A 20,344-nucleotide genomic window follows, 5' to 3' on the forward strand; every position below is an offset into this window, starting at 1 on the left:
ACCACCTAATTTCTCCATGGTGATGGTGTGTTCAGGTTGAGGTGTGTAATTTTTACCACAAAAAGCATTTGAAATGGGTCAAATTATGGGACTAAAAATAATCTGACCCCAACAACCTTCCCTTCATTGCTTGTTGCAACCTACAAATGGACATTCTTTAAACAGAGTTTTCCAATAACTACTTTTTTGTAAAGCTCAGATGTGTGGATTTCACCACAAAGGATCTGCCCAGATGAGTTTAAAATCTCTGCAGCCTGTCCAGAGGTACCATGAGTTTAGAATGCTTCACCGGAACATTTCAGGAGCTGCCAGTCTGGATGGATAAATCTGCCTCGGTAAGTGTGAATTCTATGATAGTCTTTTCATTTTTATGATGGAATTCATATTATGATGTCTCTTTGATTTTATTTGTTTTAACGTTTTTGTCCCTATCCTGTCTGATGTGGTCATTAGCCATTTTTTATACTAAGATTGGATTACAAGCTGTTGGAGTCTTTGTTCTATTGTGGTTACTTCAGCAGGCAGTGGTTAAACTGGATTTTATATAAAGGTTTTGTTAAAGAGAAAAGAAAATATAACACACGCACTTCTGATTTTCATGTGTAAAATATTTGGAATATTTGGAATTTTCCGTTTCTTTACTACTTAAAAAAATTATTCCAGTGAAAGAGGTTGGTGTCCGTGCTTCCAGAGTGACTCGATTTTAAAAAAAATTTATGGTTTTCACAGCCTTAAACCTTCTTTTTGTTTTATATTTATCAATGATAAAGAGTGTGGGGCTCTGTAGTGTTGCCAGGGGTGAGGTGTTACCGTCTGTATGCATACAGAGACAGTGAGGTAATTTATTGGCAGGAAAAGAGAAACAGAAGGTAAAAACCAATGTGAAAACAAAGAAGACTGGTTCAAAGAGAGGGAGTTACAGGGATGCAAATATTCAAGAAGTTAAACATTTAAACATGAAAATAACACTGAAAGAATCCAAAGTGAATGAGAAATGTATAGATGAGCTGACCAAGACTAAATAAAAAGAAACAATGGGAAGGAGGACGGAGCAGGGTGGTGGATGTTCAGACTGAAGTGGGAGGGAGTTCAGGAGGGGAGGCAACGAGGATACAGAAAGGAGAGAAAGGGAAGCAGTGTTTATGGAGGAATGTGACAGTGTTCAGTATATGGGAGCTAGGCCAGTCTCATAGTGCCATACTGACTGCTGAAACAGTGTGACGAGTTTAGCTAGAAAGAACCTCAGCAATAAAAGCAGAGATCTCTTTCTTTTTTTTTTCTTTTTTTTTTTATCCTACATTAATTCTGCAAGTCTGTATTCAGCTAATGGCTGTTTGTCTAGAATGGCAGCGGCAATGACTGCTACTGTGAGGGCACACAGACCATAATGGAGGTAAGTCTGCTCTGCAGGGACTGGAAGGTAGGATTGATTGACTGGATTTTAAATGGAATAAATAGTTATGGACACAGCTTGAGAGTTGCTCAAAGTTCTCTAACGTTAGAGCACTCCAAACTCTTTCCTAGTTTTTATATAAAAAATGTGAGCATTCATTCATATAACTTAACCGATCTTTCATTTACCTACAAGTAAAAAGAAACAGTTTTAACCATGAAGTTGATTTGTCCAAGCATTTGCTAGATCTTAAATATTCCTTCTTGGTCTTGTAAAACGCAAGTAAAATAAGAGATCTGTTGCAATACTACAGCAGTGTCGCACCTGTGTACAGCTAGGAATACGTTCAGGCATGTAGGATTTAGGAATTGCTCCACATTGTGCTGGTGACAAAGTAACCTGGTAAGTAAAGCCCACTTGTTCAGTCTTGTCTTTCCACAGTTTGCTGTGTAATATCATTATAGTGGGAGTACCGGTAAGTAGATCACAAGGGCAGAGGTGCTGCTTTCGTTATCTTAATGAATATTAGTTCTTTAGCTGTGGACTTTAGGAATGTATGGCAAGTTTCCTTTTTCAGAGTAGTCTATTCCTCTATGAGTTTAGGTCTTTGCTCCATTAATGTACAACATGACAATTAGTGTAAGCTGCTGACCTTCTAAAGAAGACAGTGCTGGAAATAACTGTCCCAGATATCAAACCTAGCATCTTCTTCTAATGAATGAAGGCTCCGTCAGGGAAGCACAGCATCCACTGATATTTATGAGGCTAAACTTTTTATAGTAGAAATGTTTCTGCTATGGTTTGCATACTTATATCTTAAACAGCAGTTGCTTCTGTAATAATGGAGAGCCTAAAATGCATAAATAACATGTGGAGTTTTAGTTGAATTAACAATTGGAATCACAGAGGTCATGGGGGGGGGGGTTATTTTATAGCTGAGCACAGGTATCTTCTGCAGTACATATTTCCAGCTGGTTTCAGAATGATACAGACCGTTGAATATGAGCTCATTGTACTCCCACATTACACCACCCTCAGACACACATACACGCACAGCCACAGGCTAAGAAGCTAAGGAGGATAGGAGGATGGTTATGCTCAAGAATGACAACCTTATCAGAGTATTCAGCTTGCAGGTCAGAGGGTCCTAGTGCCAGGAAAGTCATCTTTTCTTCTTTTCCACCAATGTGTGAATATCCTCTCTCTGTGACACTACTGTAAGGAGGTATATTTTGCTGATGAGATAATGAAAGGGATTTTTTTTTTAACTGTATTTACTCATATCTGGATAAAAAATATGAAACGGAATTCTGATACATATAGAAAGCAAAAGTTAATTTTCAAATTAAAGTATAACTAAGTGCATCAAAACATTCATGATAAAGGGTTTGATATTTAACCCAAATAAAAGTTGTTTTTAAAATTTAAAAAATACTTAATGTGAGTCTATTTAGCTCATTATTTTGGAGTAGAAGCTATGAGTGTTTAATAGCAATAGATTAGACAGTTTGATTTTAATAAATCAAGTAAATTCCAACTAAACTCAAACTTGCACTTGCTCAGGATAATTTAGATTATTAACTTGATTTGCTCCTCTAGTTTGTCCTACTTATAACAACTTCCTCAGTGTGAGAAAGAAGCTTATTTTATCTAGTATGATTAGCTTATCTAGTATGTTTGGAATTAGTATCATTATCAAAGCTAAAAGACTTGAAACTTTAAGCATTACTTAAATAGTAATAGGCCATATAATATGGCTTGTAAACCATTTCCCTAAAAAAACAAAGATTTTTCCTTCAATGAAAATAAGTTAGTGAAGCTTGTTATTATGTTGAAAAAGTCTAATCATGTCACAGACTCTGCATCACATTGTTAACACTAAACCAAAACACTGCACTATATATATTAATGCTCTGATCTTCCATATCAATGCGTTTTTTGCACCATGTTTTTTCTTCCACACTGTTTACATTTGATCACTGCTGCACTTTATGAAATTGAAATGTTCATTTATTGTCTGTAAAGCTGTACAAAATGAAATTTCATTTTGTATACACAAAGTGTATACAGAATGAAAATAAAAGTTGTCTGAGTCTGTCAGCCTTTTTGCTCCATAGTAGAAATGATAACCAAGGAATGAGAATAATGTTAAATAAGTATCATCTTAGTTAAATTGAAATCTGATGTTACTAAAATACAGCAGCTAATGCTGCTATTGATGAACACTATATATACAAACATAATCTTGATTAAATTTGCAATGTATTTATTTGCTAACATTTAAAATCCTTCAAAGTTATTTTTTTGTAAACCTATAAGTGTCAATTGTTCAATAGTGCTAATAGAAAATACAATAAAATTAATAAAATGTTGATTTTATAGCTTGCACACATAACTAGTTTTTTAATGGAAAAAATGGGGAAAGTATATATTCATGGTTAATGCATGAACAATACTTTGGAGCACCTAAAAATAATGTTGCTTGGTACACTGCACCCTCAACAACTTCTCTCTGATGGAATAAGTAAATATTTTATGACAACAGCACTGACCTTGGATTGCTGAATCAAACCAGAAAGGCTTACATCTCTCCATTAAAATTTAGGACATTTATTCCATTGTATAACTGCGAATTACCCTCAACAAGCTAAAGATAAACTTTGTGATTTCGTTACTTCAGGACTTCCGAAACTTCTCTGCCTTCCTTCCCATTCTTATAGGACTAAATGCTCTCATTTAGACTCCATTAAAAATACATTTTCAGCTTTACCCTAACTGACAGGGTTATGCAAATGCATGTACTTCAGAAACGCTACTTTGCCAGCCACACAAATCCGGCCAGTGATTCACAGAACCTCCTTATCTATTAACACCCAAGGAGGTCGATCGTTTAGACGACCTAATGTCTCATCTGGATGCACATAACGGTGTTTGAATGCAATCTAATTTCAACAGGGGGGTCCTTCACTGAAAGCTGGCCCCTTATCAAAGATTCAGCCATGCGCCTGCAGCAGAACACGCTGAGATCAAAATAATGAGTTATAAATGTTTACTCACTGGCTTAGGAATGAGTCTTTCTGTGCACTCTGAACAGAGGAAACATCAACTGTATGCTTGGCAGCAGTTATCAATATATAATACAAGTTTAGCAGCACAGAATACAAATATCTCTCGGACTCCCTGTCTCTCCATCTCTGTCTCTTACTCTTTCTGCTCGTGCCCCTCATTCTGTGCCTGGTACTTCATCTCCTTCACTCTGGGGCTGTAATGAGTGTCTGGTATTCTGCACTTCACCACTGAAGCTCCATTCATGCTCAATCTCCTTTACAATGCACTAAAAGGATTACCCAATTAGCTGATATTGGATGCCATTGTGTGTGTATGTGTCTAAGTATGAGAGTGTGGATGAAGTTTGTCACCAGATAGACATGTTATCAGTGAAAGTGAAAGATAAATGACTGTCCCTAACCCACACATCATCCTTAGTTGATTTTCTGCTGGAGGCCATATTACTCATCCACACATATCAGTCATGGTTTTGGTTGTGGCTGTGTGTGCGTATACGAGAGAGAGAGTCGGACCTTGACAAGCTGTTGAGGGTGATAGAGAAAAAGAGAGTATTACCTCTCAATAATTCAGCCTAGCAGCCCTTTTAGTCTCCAGTGTTATATACTTTCTGTTGTCAAGCATGAGCTGTTTTCCTCTCCTAGATGTTATGATGAAATTTGTACTGTCATAGCTGGGGGCGGGATTTACCGTTACCTGTAAATCATTAGTTAGTTTTTATGAGCAACAGATCATTATAGTCATCTAATAATGTGACATAGCTTTTGGAGGAATATGTGCAACATTTTGCTTTTATGTCATTGAACAGCTTCCCTTTAAAATTAGAGCTATTCTTCAGTCACACAACCAAATTTGTTTTTAAATAACTAGTATATTTTCAAAGTTATATTCAAAAATATTTTCATATATATTTTTCTATTCTATCCTTTCAGGAAGCTAAAGATAGCAACACATTTGAAATTAAATAAATTATACAGTTTGTGTCTTGAATTTTTAGTGAATGTATTATTGTAAAAAAGTTTCCTTCCTTCAAAATAGCTGAAACTAGATTGAAGGTCTTTCAAAGTAACTTTTGTTCCATATAAGGTAACAAGCACTGCTAGAGTTGTTAATAGATGATTACAGGAAAACTTAAAACATATGGCATTTGCTTGAAAATGTAGTCATATTAAACTGCAGTAAAATAACAAATCACATTTCATAATGTGATGAAAGTGTCCATCTTAATTTTCTTGACAAAACGAGATTTCTATTGTTTTACAGCAGGAGTTTGTTCAAGAAAACCTTGTTTTCAAACCCACACTTTATAAAGCAAGATTATTTCCTTACGCATCCAAAACTTGAACTCAGGCATCCTAATAAACCCCATTAGCATATGTAAAATAATTTGAGCACTCAGACAACAGTGGTAAAAGAATAAGTCTCTTTCTGTTGTATCATGAAAGGATTAATCCAATATGTACAATTTGATTTTGTCAGCGGTGAATAATCCAATAAAGTGAGCACACAGAAACAAGAGTAACTGTGCTTAGAGATTGAAGGAATATGGTTCCATGTTCAAGTAGCTGCATCCAGCTGCATCACATGCAACCTAATGTGTTGAAGGCAATGGTTTATAGATGACTCCCCTTGGCATTAGAGCAGTGTAGATCTGTTTTCTGGAGTGCCAAATCAGCCTACCTTGTAATCCAATGGATTACTTTAGATTTGTTGGTTTCCAGGAAAACAATATTTCTTTTATTTCATCTCGGATGGTGGAAGCTTTGGTGGAGAGATGACGCGGGGTTTTAAACAGTTTTTAAGGTGTTGGGCTTGGCCTTGCTGCTTCAGGGAAAGGACCTGATGATAATTTAGCACATCAGAAGAGACATATGCTCCTTTTCTGATCCAGTTTGTTTTGCTCTGGTCCCCCTCACTCTGCTTTATTGTGTTTCATCTGACTCACTGAATTATTGCTTGAATGAAGCTACCTGCAGAGACACTTGCTTTGTATGGGCATTGCAGTTTGGTTTTGTGTTTTTCTGGAGAAGTATATGTGCGTCTGAACAGCTGATTTAGGCTAGAATGTTCTTTTCTTCTTCTTTCAGCCCACAGCCATGCCACTTTAAGAAACCATACAGATGTTAAGAATCGTCGCACTTGTCTTTTAATTTAACCCACTCCATCTATTGTGCTTATTTTTGTAGTCACTCTTGAGTTTTTGTTTTTACTTTTTTTTCCCCATAATGCTGTCTTATAAAATCCTTTATCGTCATACACCTCAATATGGATTTTTTTTTTCGCCTTAAAGCTGCTGCAAACAAATGGGTTATCACTCCCATTGCCAATTAGTGAACAGCTGCTGTTCACGTCACATTGTTTCCTTGTTCGGCCCTGATCTGGAGCAGCTACAAAAAAAAACGGTACCTTGCTAGAAAAAACAAGGATGGAACAGTTCACACAACAAGATAACTGAGATGGAGCCTTAAAAGAGCCTCTGGAAAAAGAGCAATATATAAGAGAAATTTGGCGTGGGGAACATAGTCAGCAGAGAGCCCTGACTTTAACCCGTAGAAGGCCTTTGGGATGACCTAGAGCAAAGACTGCATGTAAGGCTTCTCTTCTCTAATATTGATTTCTGGCCTCGTAAGCAATGGTCAAATATCACCGTAAACACATTTCTAATCCTTTAAGAAACCCTGACTTAAATAGTTAAAGCGGTTGTAGCTGAAATCATTGAGTCAAGGCAGTATTAAATAATATAATTTATTAACGTTAATGTAAGAGTAAAGGCAAGTGATCTGGTAAGGAAAAAAGGTCTTCTCAACCCAGTTTTACCAGATCATTAAAATAATAAGCATGGCCGATTCTACAGTTCAAGTCATGCATTTCAAGGCTGTGTTTTTGTTCGTTTTTTTGGGGGGGTTTTTTACCAAATAAGTACTGTACATTTGTTGTAAACAGAAAGTCCTGGACAGTATACCAACTACGGGTATGAGGAGATTAATTTAGTCAGGAGGCCTGCAACTATTTGAAAATGCTTTGATTTGGATCCTGATCCCATACTTGCCATGATTTAGTCTGTGTAAGCCAATTTTATCTGAATTTGCTTGAGGTTTTCAAAATGAACAGCTCAATAAAAAAAACAAAATGAATAGAATCATGTTTAACGAGAAGAATAAAAACCTTCAGGCTTTGACTTTAATTAAAATCAAATGCTGTATAAGGTTCTAGACATGCTTAAGACTGCAGACATACACAAAAAAACCATAAACTGAGATTGACCTAAAAAAACAGACATTGAACTAGATAATAGATTACACATGCATCTGTTGGAAATTACCATATAGACAATGTGAATTAAAGCGATGCCATCTGGCGTAGCAGCAGTGTACAGAAGTACAGTGAAAGCAGAATTTTATGGTCATTGTTAGACAGGTATAAATCCAGGAACTTTCTTACACACTGTAGCCTATCGCTCTGTGCTAATCAATTGGCAATGCTGCATGAAAGTGAGTGTATTTTTGGTCGCCTAGTAGATGGTCTATTGTCAGCAAGTCTTACACTGGGGGGACAGCGTTTTGTGTCAGCCAGATCAGCTGGGGCTCAAATAGCAAGGTCGACTGCCCCTCCCATGCTACCCGGCACACACACTTTAATACACATAACCCCTCCTCTGCTCACAAACACACACTTGCACACACATATTCATTGTGCACAACCCTCTTTTGTCCAGACAAAGGCAAACCTGGAGCCAGTCAGATATGAGATTAGATATATGCATGCACATACACACAGACACACTTTTCCCAGCTAAGCAGGGTCTTAAATCAAACAATTCCCAAAAAATCTGATAGGTCAGACTATCGAGATCACCTGCTAAAATTTTAATTGCTTGAACAGCATAAAAATATCGCATCAAATAGATGTGAAATTGGTTACTTTAGAAAAGCAAGAGGGTGATAGTGTAATTGTTCCGGCTAAGAGGCTTCAGAGTCTGAATAAAACTGATCCAAGGAGTGCAGTCATCTGAAAGGGGGAATGAAGACTACAGCTGAGATTAAAGCAGATCGGCAGAGATGCTAGAAAGTGCTGGATAAGTGGGTCAAAAGATTCTGCAAACAATTTAAGGTTTCAGATTGTCTGATGTAAAATGATGTAAAGGTTTGTGCAGTTATCTATAGGGAGTTTAAAAGAGCATTGTAATATATAGTCTAAATACAAAAAAATGTCTGATAAATGATCCTAATTGTAACACAAAAGGGTGAAAGGTGGAGGTTTCATTTTTTTGTTGAGGTCCAGTGGTTTTGTTTTCTGCTTTTTATTGCAGTCATTGTGCAATTTGTCAGAATACATTATTAACACTCTACTGCTTCTGTGAAACTGTGTTGAACATGTGTGAACATGAAAATTATCTCAAAACCAGGAGTTCTAACAGCTTGTGGTCATAAATTCAGAATGGTGGCCCTCTAATTTTCAGGAGCAGTCATTTATTTAACACGCAAATACGATTCTGGGCAGTTGGGGGGGATGCATCAAATACCACAGAAGAGTTTGCACAAAGAGGGCACACTTCATCAGACAAAGAGCTAAAAGATAGAGGGCAAGCGCCTTTTTTCCTCTTGCAGATGAACTGTTTGTTGAGAGTGGGTGCAGGGCGGCCAGTGGGATGGATGGGTAGAAGGAGGGACTAACAGGAGGAGGGAGAGAGGGAAGGATGAATGGTTATTACACAGTTAGTCCATGCACAAAAAGAGGAGGGGTATGCAGAGAGAAAAGGGGGTCGCACCGAAGGTGTAAAAGATCTTTTGTGAAAGCTGGGACTTAATCACTTGAGCGGCACACGCCAGTTCTATGGGAGCACATGTTATACACCAGCTCCCCTGGGAGGAGTGGGAGGTCCCTCTCACACACACTCACTTTTGGTGCACACAGATACACAACTGAATTTCCATATCAGTTATGATGCAAAACTTGGCACAAGCTTACTAGACAAGCAGGAAGACCCACCCCCTTTTAACAGGACGGTTAGCAGACCCTCCTGGCCAGGGTGAGAGTGTTTGTATTTGCTCCTTGTCCTTTCATGCATACACACACGCGCCTGGCTGTTTGCCTCCTTCAGGACTGGATGGATGACTCTATGGGGGCTCGGCAAGAGATGGGTGCTTAGTTTGGCCTGGCAGTAAGTAAAATCTATTGTTTCATTACACTGCTCCATTGTCAGAGGTGGATGCTGATATCTGAGAGTGATAGTGGGGTCTGTAGATTAAGTAGCAGACAGACAGCTCAGTAAAACACAGCCATGTCAGAGACTGCTCACCAGGGTGACAAAGAAAACTGATGGTTTGTTCAGGTCTCAATTTTGAATGACATCCACAGTGACTGAACATACTCTTTCTCTATTCTTCTAGAAAGTCCTGCCATTTTTTATATACAGTCTCACTATTGGTGCTTTGATTCTCCTCATCGTTTCACATTGGGTTTGTCTTTCAATCTTTTTCCTCTCTTATGTTTGGAGTGATAAACATCTTCATCCTCTCTCCTTTGCTTCACCAGAGTTCCCATCTCTAACAATACTCCGTAAAAGTGGACAGTGAAAGTTGGTAATCTATGTGTCAAAGTGTAGAAAAATATGTTCCATGCTTTGTTGTTGGGACTATTATAAATTACTTAAAGCTTGAGGACCAGGTGGTTTAAGGATCAGAGATCATCCAGTGTGATGCCCTTTGCCACGAGAATTCAACCACAGAGCTGACTTTTCCCCTGTGGGTTAGAAACCCTGATAGTAACATCTGTGATGTGTTTGCTTTTCAAAGTAGGTGGAGACAGTGAGCCAGCATGAATAGTAATGATAGCAATTTGGTAGATAGATGTTCCATTTCCCCCAACAAAAGCTTAGATGTAAATTAAGTAAAAAAAAAATCTTTATTCAGTATCTCTATTTCAAAATTTTTAACATATAGTTTTTCCCAGACAGTGATATATTTGGGCGTTTGGTTATTTTTGTATTGATTTTATTCCTTGGAGCTTATTCACATCCAATTTTGCTTTAATGGAAATTTTAGTACATGCGACTGATAAAAAAGGACTGTTAACTAACTGCATGGCCTACATGAACATGGGGAAGACTGCTGACTTGACAGTAGTCCACAGATAGACCAAAAGCAGGGTAAGTCTCAAAAGGTCATTGCTAAAAAAGCTGGCTAAACACAAAGTGCTGTGTCTGTGCTTATTGACAAACACTTGTGTGAAAGAAAAAGAGCAGTATAAAGATAATGTCTGAAGAATGTTATCTAGGCTAATGAGAAAAAGGGATTGGACTTGTGCTAAGTGTGTCAAAGTCCCCTTTTCAGACAGAAGGAAATTTGGAATTTTGTCTAATAATAGTTTGGAAAAGGAGTGAAGGTGCACATAATCCAAGTAAATTGAGAGCCTCTTAAAGCTACTGCACAGGTTTAGTGATTCATACAAAAAGGGCCCAACCAATAGAGTTCATTCAGAGCAAGATTTAAGTCAGTAGTGATTTGCTTGGTTGTGTGCTTGTTTTAAGGAAGGTTTTCCAAAATGTTATTTGTCAAATTCTACTGCAGCAGCTCAAATCTAGATACAGAAACCCAGGCACAGTGCCAGTGTAGACTATTTTCAGCCAGTTTGTTTTGCAAATGTGAGCACATCTGCTTCCTCATTAAAGGGCTAGATTGAGCTGCAAATGTTATGAAACTAAAAAACCTGAAGAGAGAAATAGTGCTTGGATCATTCATGAAGAACATCACCTGTTGACAGATCTGGTGCATTATACAGTCATTCTCTTTAACAATGTGTTACCTCCCTTGTTTTTGTTGGGGGGTGGGGGGGTTGTTTGTACTAGTTGATTTTTCACCTGCTCTTAAATCTGCTATCTGAACATTTTCATAGGAAGATGTTTTTGTGTTGTCATTTTGGATCTTTTGGGGCTTTTGAAATAGAGATGTTTTTTGTTGTTGTTGTTTTCCATGGTGGCCTGAATTTACAAAATCCATAACTTGAACTATTTTGCTTCCTGTCATGTGTTTTTCTTTAAACGATACTCTATACTTTCAGTGTGTTAAGGTCAGGCCTTTTTAGAAGCTTTATTGTGACACCATACTGCTTTATATTTGACACCTTGGCACAATATCAACTGCTCCTAAGCACTACCTCGTAACGAAGTCACACTTACAGCTGTAGAGGGCGCCTTTTCCCTCCAACGGAAAGGAAAAAGTTGCTACATCTACTGATGCATCATGTGCATGGCTGTAGCTCTGTGGCGCAGGTTGATATGACATCATTTGCCCGTTTCTTAGAAATAAACATATACAGTCAAATATTTCAAAGAGAACCTTCCCTTTTGGAATTAATGGCGTCTGTGTTTCTTTTCCTGACTTGTGATTTTCTGTCAGTGTGAGGAAGATGCAACAAACTAGCAGAACTTACGTTTGAATGCATGTGTTTCCTCCACCATTAGTTAGTCGTTTCACCCACTGTCAAAATCCAAATGCTATTTAAGGGCTATTTAACGCCCTACCCACTACATGGTTTGGGACAGCCTTTAATGTGGTGACCCTCTGCCTTGAACTGCGCCAACAGAGTGTTGGGATTAGGCCCTTCACTAAACAGACATGTTTTTGTTATAATGACCAAGGAGCTCAATCGTTATCATTTAGATTTTTTTTTTTTTTTTAAGGTTTGGATTGACCTTATGGGCAATTGCATTCATTAGCTGTTGATTTGGTGTTCATTTTGGATCTTTTTTTAAATTCATCATCACCTTCTAAAGTCGATGGTTTTCAACTACAGTTAAGAGACACTTTTAAGCAAGTTTGAATTGCATCCTCCCTCTGACACACCCCTATTGAATGGCTGAATTACCTCCTCAGCATGTCATTGAGCTCTGTAGAGGCCTGATACTGAGACCAACCATTGAGGACTAGAGCTGGAGCCCCTTGCTCTAAATCATGGTGTAAAGTTATCTTTACTGAGAATAATCCTCGATACAGAAAAATCTGATTTAACTGAAACTTAATAAATAACATTTTACCAAATATGACTTGAGTTGCATATATATTTGGGCGTGTAAACTCTTTTATTAAATGTTGGTCCATAAGAACAGTTAGTGTATGAATTTAAACTAAGCCTCTCAGTTGGTGTTATTTATTATAGATTGAAATTGTAAATTCATTCTTCCTTGTGAAATGATACAATCCTTAAAATGGGGCGACAGTGGGGTCAGATGCAGGCTTTCAACATTGTTGTGTCCTTGGGCGGGACACTTCATCCGCATTGCCTACTGATGGTGGTCAAAGGGACCTGTGGCGATGACAGCAGACTCGCTTCTGTGAGTGAGCCCCAGGGCAGCTGTGGCTACAATGTAGCTTGCCACCATCAGTACATGAGTGTGTGCGTGAGTGACTGTAGCGTAAAGGGCTTTGGTCCAGTCTCCTGACTTGAAAAAAAGTACAGGCCATTTACCATTTAAAATCATTTAATATAAAACTGTTAAGTTTATCTTTTGACCACAAATGCATCCCTGTTGATTAAAACAATCAGAATTCAAATTACACCTAAATTGAATAGATTTACCAATTTAGTGTCTGGTAATGGCAGACATAACTGATAACTTCAACTGGACATAAAAAAATCATTTTTATGAACTCCAGTCACACAAAAAAGAATGTCCTCTTTAAGTCTGCAGAACAATAGACTCTGCAGAAGATAACTGATATATAAATAAAATAAAAGGGTGGATAATTTAGATTCAGACCTTTATTCATGGCCTAATTATCGACCTATTAAAACATTTAAAAAGATAAAGATGGCAACATATAAATACAAGGTACAGCACCTGAAGCAGCAATATGAGTAATTCCATTTAAACTTCGAACACCCTTTAAATCTCTTTTATTATCTAAAAGAGTTGTCAGGTCCACTTTTAGATTATAATGAATTTTAAGTTACTTTCAGGTAACTTATAAAAGGGTTATTTATAAGCTTTCCCTAAAATGCATCACTTTTAAAAGCCATACTGTACTACAGATGTGTTATTTAGGTACAATATCTGCACAGAAAATCTGTGAAGAAAATCAGCCAAAGTCCAAAGAAAAGCTCCAAAGAAATTACTTAAAACTATGAACCAGTTTAAAATAATAATATACCATAAACATGTTTTGTTTTTTTGTCTCACAGATGAGGCTAACGTCAGAAGTTTCCCAGTGTCATGAGACGGGTCCCTCCTTCAATATTTTGTGAGTTTTCCATCAGGACCAGTTCCCACCTGTGTTTGCAGGACCATGGGTAGCGTCAGCAGCCTTGTTGCTGGAAACAGCCTCAACAGCAAGCATGTCAAGGCTTCTGACTATCCGCTAAAGGAAGGAACAAGCTCCCAAAGGAAGAGTGGAGGGTGCAATCTGGATGGTTTACTGAAGTGTGGCTTTGCTCAAAGCTCCTCATCAGCCACTCATCTCCCTAGAGGACTCTCCCACTCCAGGTCAGGAAGAAGTGAGGACTTCTTTTACATTAAGGTACAATTAAATGAGTGAGTAAGAATCTAAATTTACTGTTTGGTACGCATACAACAGTTTTGGAGTAAAATGTTTTTGTACAACTCAAGGTGAACCATAAGCAGAGGTCAGCGTACCACAGGGAAAGATCGTTTGAGAAGGCTGTGAGTAGAAACAAGGAATCAGACGGACGACAGCAAACCAAACTGCTGTTCATGCCTGGAAAGATTTTAGAAAAGGTGAGTTTATAACCATCCTTCATGTTCAGCATGTAGTGCCCCCCACTCTGTGCTTTCACCCTGGATTAGATGCTGTACTTCCTATTTTCCTTGTTTATAATACAATAAACAGCTGACCATTGAAATTTTGAGAAAACTATTTCTTCAAATGCTATTTGCAATAATATTATCTGCCAGCTAAATAAATTTATATTAAAGGACCACAAGTACATCTGGCTAGCGGAGAGAACCTATAGGTGGAGGCAACACTAAGGCCAATGACATTAGATGAACCCTACACTGGGAATGTGGATGTAACAGATACCTAGAGAAACATCTGAGATGTCAGTCCAGAGAGGTTCACTCCTAAGAACAACAGATAGACTGCAAAGGACTCTCAAGCTCTCAGGTATATTAATCCAAGCTTGAGGCGAAAGCCACTCACCACACCCAGGGGACGGGGAGTGGGAGGGAAAAGAGGTTTCATAAGTATACGTGTGTCTCTGTGTGAGTGTGTGTATAGGTCACTATCTGAACATTATCATCTCAGTCTTAACCCTCCTGTCGTTTTTATTTCCCACTTCCTACAATAGTGCTTCCTGTCAAATTTACTTGCTTTAAATGCTCTCAAATTTCAGCAAAAAATCTTTAAACACACCACAAATTTAAGCTTAAGCAATCTAAATTATAGCTAGGAATAGACAATGCTTTCTGAAATTATTTTTTGGGAAGGATTTTTTGGCCCTTCCAGTAACAAGGTTCCCCATGTAAACCTGCATAGTCTAGACATAGCTGATCCCTTCTTCACATACCTGAGTGAGTGTGTGTGTGAATGGGTGAATGAATGTAGTGTAAAGCGCTTTGGTCAAGTCTCCTAACTTGAATAAAGGCGCTATATAAGTACATGCCATTTACCATTTACCATTTACCTCCCAAGTCATTATTTCATACTTCCCTGGTTTGCTAGGAAGGTGAACCTTGATGTAACAGGGATATCGGAAAGCAGGCCTGGTTTGTACATCAGTGGCAGGAGTCCCACCCACTTGATCCACACATCCCTAAAGGAAGCTAAACGTTACTTTAAAATCTCTAAATAAAAAAAATAAAAATAAATTCTAAAAACTTCTGTAAAGAAATATTTGCCTGTAAAAATAACTGCCTGCACCCCCAATACTTTCTATGGCCTCCTTCTTTAAATGATAGAGGTACACCTGCAAAATCAACCAGTTCCCATTCTCTCTAGGTGTCAGTGAATACAGGCTTCCCCTCTAGGTTTGTCATCTCCAGGTTTTCCTGCGATTGACTTAGATAAAAATATATAAATAAATAAATAAAAAGAAGCTGGAACCTTGACTTGATCTCATCAATCCAGATATGTTGAATTGCATGTTGTTCCTGAATGATCTGTAGATTTTCCACTCTTGAACTACTTTCTGTGTCCTTTGGGGCTAAGATCCAGTCTCCACTTTGGACTGTCTTCTTTAGGGTTGTCAGTCATCTCAAAATTGGACAAATTAGGAGTTGTTTTCTGCTTCAGGGATCCTCTTCTATATCTGACCATGTGGTCAGTCAGTTACTTAGTGCCTAGGGTAAAAAGTGTGCTGCACACAAAAAAATGTATATATTCGGGGTCTGTTTGAAGATATGGCCCAATATTACATCAGGAAGGTGGTTACTGTAAAGTGAGAACACATTGTTTAGTTGTGTGTATTTGAGTGTGTGTTAGCGAGGCTCCGTTTCTCATCTGATGGATGAATAGCCTGGACTACCATTCTTTTTATATGGCTGTCAGTTTTGATGGGAAAACCTACAAGGTTGAGTTAAACACCCAGAATTCATTGAAAGGGTGTGATTACTTTTAATTGTTTAATTGTTCCCTGTTGAGTACATCTTTAAATCTATTCATGCTGAGGTATTTCTGTCAGATTAAGGCCAGGGATTAATGCAGATCACTTTAGTTGGATAATATGCTGTTCCGAATATATACAGTTAATATGGTTACTGCCAAACCTAGACTCATCGATTAGATTACCAAAAGCATGATTTGGTCCTACGTTTGTAGAACATGTGCAGAGGCTGCAAGCTTTATAACTATGCATCCAATGCAGTTCATGGAAGACATGCCAATCTGAACATCAGATGAAGTTACTGTAGGATATTGGACAGTTACTGACTGCTGCACTCTGTGCAGCTCAGCATGCAGTGTCCCTCACTCTGAGGTTTCACTCTGAATTAGGTGTTGTTCTTACTATTTTCTTTTATTTCAATACAAAACACAGCTGACCATTGAGCATTAGAGAGAAAATTTTATTGAAACATTTATTCACAGATGACAACCCATCGCTGCGCTCAAGTTAACTGTATTATTAACAGTGAACGTTTTCTTTCAGAAAAGTAATTTGAGAGGAATGCTTGCTCGGGTTTGGATTTAATACACCAGGGGAAATAATGCTGGTTGTAATATTTCAACGATTTAAAAGAATGCATTCATTATTTTGCCAATTTAGCGAACAATGGCTCTGTATCCAAGAGATTGATGTGCTTTAGTGTAAAATGTAAGTATCACCCATTAGAAAAAACAAACAAAAAACATATCATATTTGCTGCAAGAAAAAAGTTACACAAAATAAATAGCAACATCTAAAAAGAGCAGACAGGTAGTCAAAGTTTGGACAAGTGGTTTCATCAGAATCGTAGTTTAGGGCTGGCCATTACAAGACCTAATCTTGATTATGTTTAAGAAAATATGTGATCTGAACCAAACCGCCCTACAAACTACCTTAGTTACACCATTTCTTTTAGGAGGAATACTGTAGGTCAATATTAAAGGAAATACTGTAAAATACATTTGGATTCCTACCAACAACATCTGTGCAACATGTACAGTTTAAAAAGCAATCTATAAAATTCCAAGGAGGGGTGTGCAAAGTCCTGACTTTAAAGAAAATGCAAGATACTAAGATGTTTTGTCTAAATAATGTCTTTACAAACAGGACATAAGAAATATTCTTTCAGTTGTAAGTTTAAATGAGAATAAAATATGCTAAAACCTAAGGGTCTATTAATTATGTGCTTCTGGCTTGTGTTTCTCTCCATTGTGTTAGCAAAAAGCTCACAGGTTTAATTTGAGGGCTACATCTCTTTAAGCAATGGTTATTAGTTAACTAAAACTAAGAAAACAAAAAAAATAGAACCAAAATTGAGAAAACATTTTTGTAAAATAGAATGAATAAAAACAGTAATTAAAACAGGAAAGCCATAACTGACTAAACCATTACTGTGGATTTATAAAAGTAATTAAAGCCTACTGAAATTAAAGACATACATATACATTTGGTGTTAAGATGATTAGTTCCCTTTATAAGCCTCACAAACTGTCTTTTTCACATTATATAGTTCAAGTTGACTTTAACCAAACAACATTTTAGGAATTTTGTGTTATGTTTGTTAAAATATGTATATAATTTAATAAAAACAAAACTTTGACCTGTTTGAAAACTGAGCATAAAACTTAACCCAAACTACAATCTAATTTAAACCAGCTGAATTAGAGAGAAAAATGTTCACAAGGGCATAAAATAGAATGAAAAATCTAAAAATGTTATTGCCTTGCTAGCAAGTCAGTGTTTTGCTTTCAGTCCATCAAGTTAATGCTGTTTCCCCCAGATGTCGCCATTATTAGCCCTCATAGTTAGCCTGCAAATTAAACATGGTGTAAATCATCTCACTCAATACTCAAAAGGTGGATTCTTAGAAATGAAACTAATTAACAAATCAAGCAGTGATGTGGAAGATGAAAAAAAAATAAACTGTAGGCTTTGTAGTTTAATAAGTTACAGACATTTCTCATAAATTATGTCAGATCTTCATAACGTTTTAATCACCTACCCCCAACTCTAGATTAATGACTGAGGAATGCCTTGATCTTCTCAGAGAGGCAATTTCTGTGCCAGGAACACGATAAAAAGCATTTTCTTTAGTAGGTCTTTATTCCTCTGGGGACGGACAGTACAGACAAAGGGGAGAAGAGAGAAAGAGAGATCGAGAGCCGGGGAGAATTTGACAGTTTGAAGGAAAAACCCAAAAAAGGGATCCCAGCCATGAAGTCAGTGAGAAGGAATGCTGAGCTCACAAGCCTTGCCTCTTACACTTCAGCAATGGCTCATATTATTAATATCATGGTGAGAGGCTATTCATCTTCCCTCAGACAGAACATGGAGGGGAAATGTAGACTGCGGAGGTGAAGATAGGAGTACAGAAAGAGCAGGAGGGGAGGTATGGTGCTGTGGTACAGCATATGACGGCACAGATGGGGCACACTGACAATAGGTACTTAAAAAACGACTGTTCTATTTTCTTTAGTCAGTGGATGGACATTTACTTGCAGTTACAGCTGTGCTGCTCAGCCAGTGGTAGAGCAGCGTGCAGTCCATGCTTCACTGGTTCAATTTCTGATATGAGATGACATAAAGGAAAAAAAAAAACATAAGGAGAGAAGCATAAGGAAAAAAAAACATTATTTACTGGATTAGACACAGGAAAATTACTTTTTGAGGGGGAAAAATATTTCATAAGTTTAAAAACTCCTCATTTCAAAGAATTTGAATTTAATTTCTTAAACTTTCTATAAAATGTTTTGATTTTATGCTGTGCTGTCAGCTAAGAGGAATCCTTTGACTCTTCCAGCCTCCTACTGAAAAATCGCTCATCCACACCACAGCCTTCAAATCTGTGAACACAACAGCTTCAACGACGGATTTTGGCAACATCATTGGTCCCACGAAGAAAGCAAGCACTCCAAATGTTGGACACAAACAAGACCCCTTAGGTGTTTGTCTGCATACTGGTAAATAAATGCCCTAAATTTAAATGACATCATATAACTGAGATGTAATTTCTGCCTTTCAGGAACGCTCTCAGACTCTGGGCGTAACTCAATGTCTAGCCTTCCAACACACAGCACCAGTGGCAGTCTAAGAGCCTCAACAGGCCTTGTCAGCCAGAATGATGGTAGCACAGCTCTTATAAACAGCCTCAGCAAAGGACAACAACCCAGTTTCCCTCTATGGGTCAACGGAAATAACACGAACCTCGACTGCACTTACAGGGCTTGTTTAAACAGCAGTGTGTCGGCTTCTAAGGCTAATGAGGGTGCTGGTTCCCCTCTGTCTGCGGACGAACTAAGAATTCCTTCTGAAATGGCAGGGGGGATCCGTTCCCCCATAACCACAGATGAGTTTCAGATTGAGCATCTAGAACAGAGACTTCTGGAGAGGGAAACCGAACTTCAAGAGCTGCAGGTACTGAACATAGTGAGGAAAACACACACCATGATCAAAATATCTGTATGCTGTTAATTTCATGTTTCTTAACTTTACAACAGGTGAGTTTAGAGGAGAAGGAGGCTGAGACATGCGTTTTGTTTGAGGAGAGACAAAGGTTCTGTGCAGAGGAGATGGATGGACTGAAGGAGCGATGTAAGGCACAGCTTCGGGAAGTCTCCCACGTTAATGCAAAAACCCATCAGGCTCTTCAGCAGCAAGTTTGCTACCTCCAGGTCAACTCCTACCTCTATCCATGCAGATCTCTCACAGTAGTTCATCTATATTCTTGTTTTTGCTTTGATTTAATACTTTTGCATTTATTCATATAGAAACCAAAGCATTAAATGGTGTATATATTGCAGGAAAATGTTAAATGAAAATTTGTTTTTTCTGCAGATAGAGAATGGGAAGCTTCAAGAAGATGTCTCAAAGCTGACTCGAGAGAAGGACCTCGCTGAACTCAGACTGAGGTCATATGAGAAAGAGAGCACTCAGCTTGTGCCAACACTTGAGGAAATACAGTGGGAGGTCAGTAGCATATCAACTATATCAGGCCTGAGCTGGATACCAGAACGCAGATATATAAAGGTTTGAAAAAGAAAAAATGAAGAGAAGAATTGGGAGGATTACTAATTTTGAGGATCAAAGTTTTGCTGCCTAGAAAAGAAATTAGGCGGAGGTGGATTATTCAGGAGATGGACACAAACCATCACTCATATTTTATGAAAGCTATTTTGAAACTACAGTTGGCAAGTTAGCAAGTCTGCTACGGTCTAGTGGTGCAATGTCTCTTAGGTCCTTCAACATGTATTTGTGTGGAAATATATATATATATATATATATATATAT

At 37.8% G+C, this 20,344-nt stretch overlaps 1 protein-coding gene across 2 annotated transcripts in view; it reads left to right on the forward strand.

Moving 5' to 3' along the window:
• Positions 1 to 1,177: 1,177 nt before the first annotated feature.
• LOC107083837 (leucine zipper putative tumor suppressor 1-like) overlaps positions 1,178 to 20,344 on the forward strand; it is a 20,874-nt gene continuing 1,707 nt past the window's right edge. Inside the window, exons 1-7 of one of the 2 annotated variants that reach the window (XM_015373335.1) lie at positions 1,178 to 1,393; positions 13,640 to 13,974; positions 14,064 to 14,192; positions 18,858 to 18,999; positions 19,080 to 19,471; positions 19,555 to 19,728; positions 19,892 to 20,023. In XM_015373335.1, coding sequence (XP_015228821.1) covers positions 13,744 to 13,974; positions 14,064 to 14,192; positions 18,858 to 18,999; positions 19,080 to 19,471; positions 19,555 to 19,728; positions 19,892 to 20,023 — 1,200 coding nt within the window. In that variant the 5' untranslated portion in view covers positions 1,178 to 1,393; positions 13,640 to 13,743. Of the gene's footprint in view, positions 1,394 to 9,254; positions 9,621 to 13,639; positions 13,975 to 14,063; positions 14,193 to 18,857; positions 19,000 to 19,079; positions 19,472 to 19,554; positions 19,729 to 19,891; positions 20,024 to 20,344 lie in introns of those variants that run through there. The other variant, XM_015373334.1, reaches the window with a different exon arrangement.

The sequence above is a fragment of the Cyprinodon variegatus genome, unplaced genomic scaffold (assembly GCF_000732505.1).
Source record: "Cyprinodon variegatus isolate N-32 unplaced genomic scaffold, C_variegatus-1.0 Scaffold85, whole genome shotgun sequence".
NCBI classification, from domain to species: domain Eukaryota; kingdom Metazoa; phylum Chordata; class Actinopteri; order Cyprinodontiformes; family Cyprinodontidae; genus Cyprinodon; species Cyprinodon variegatus.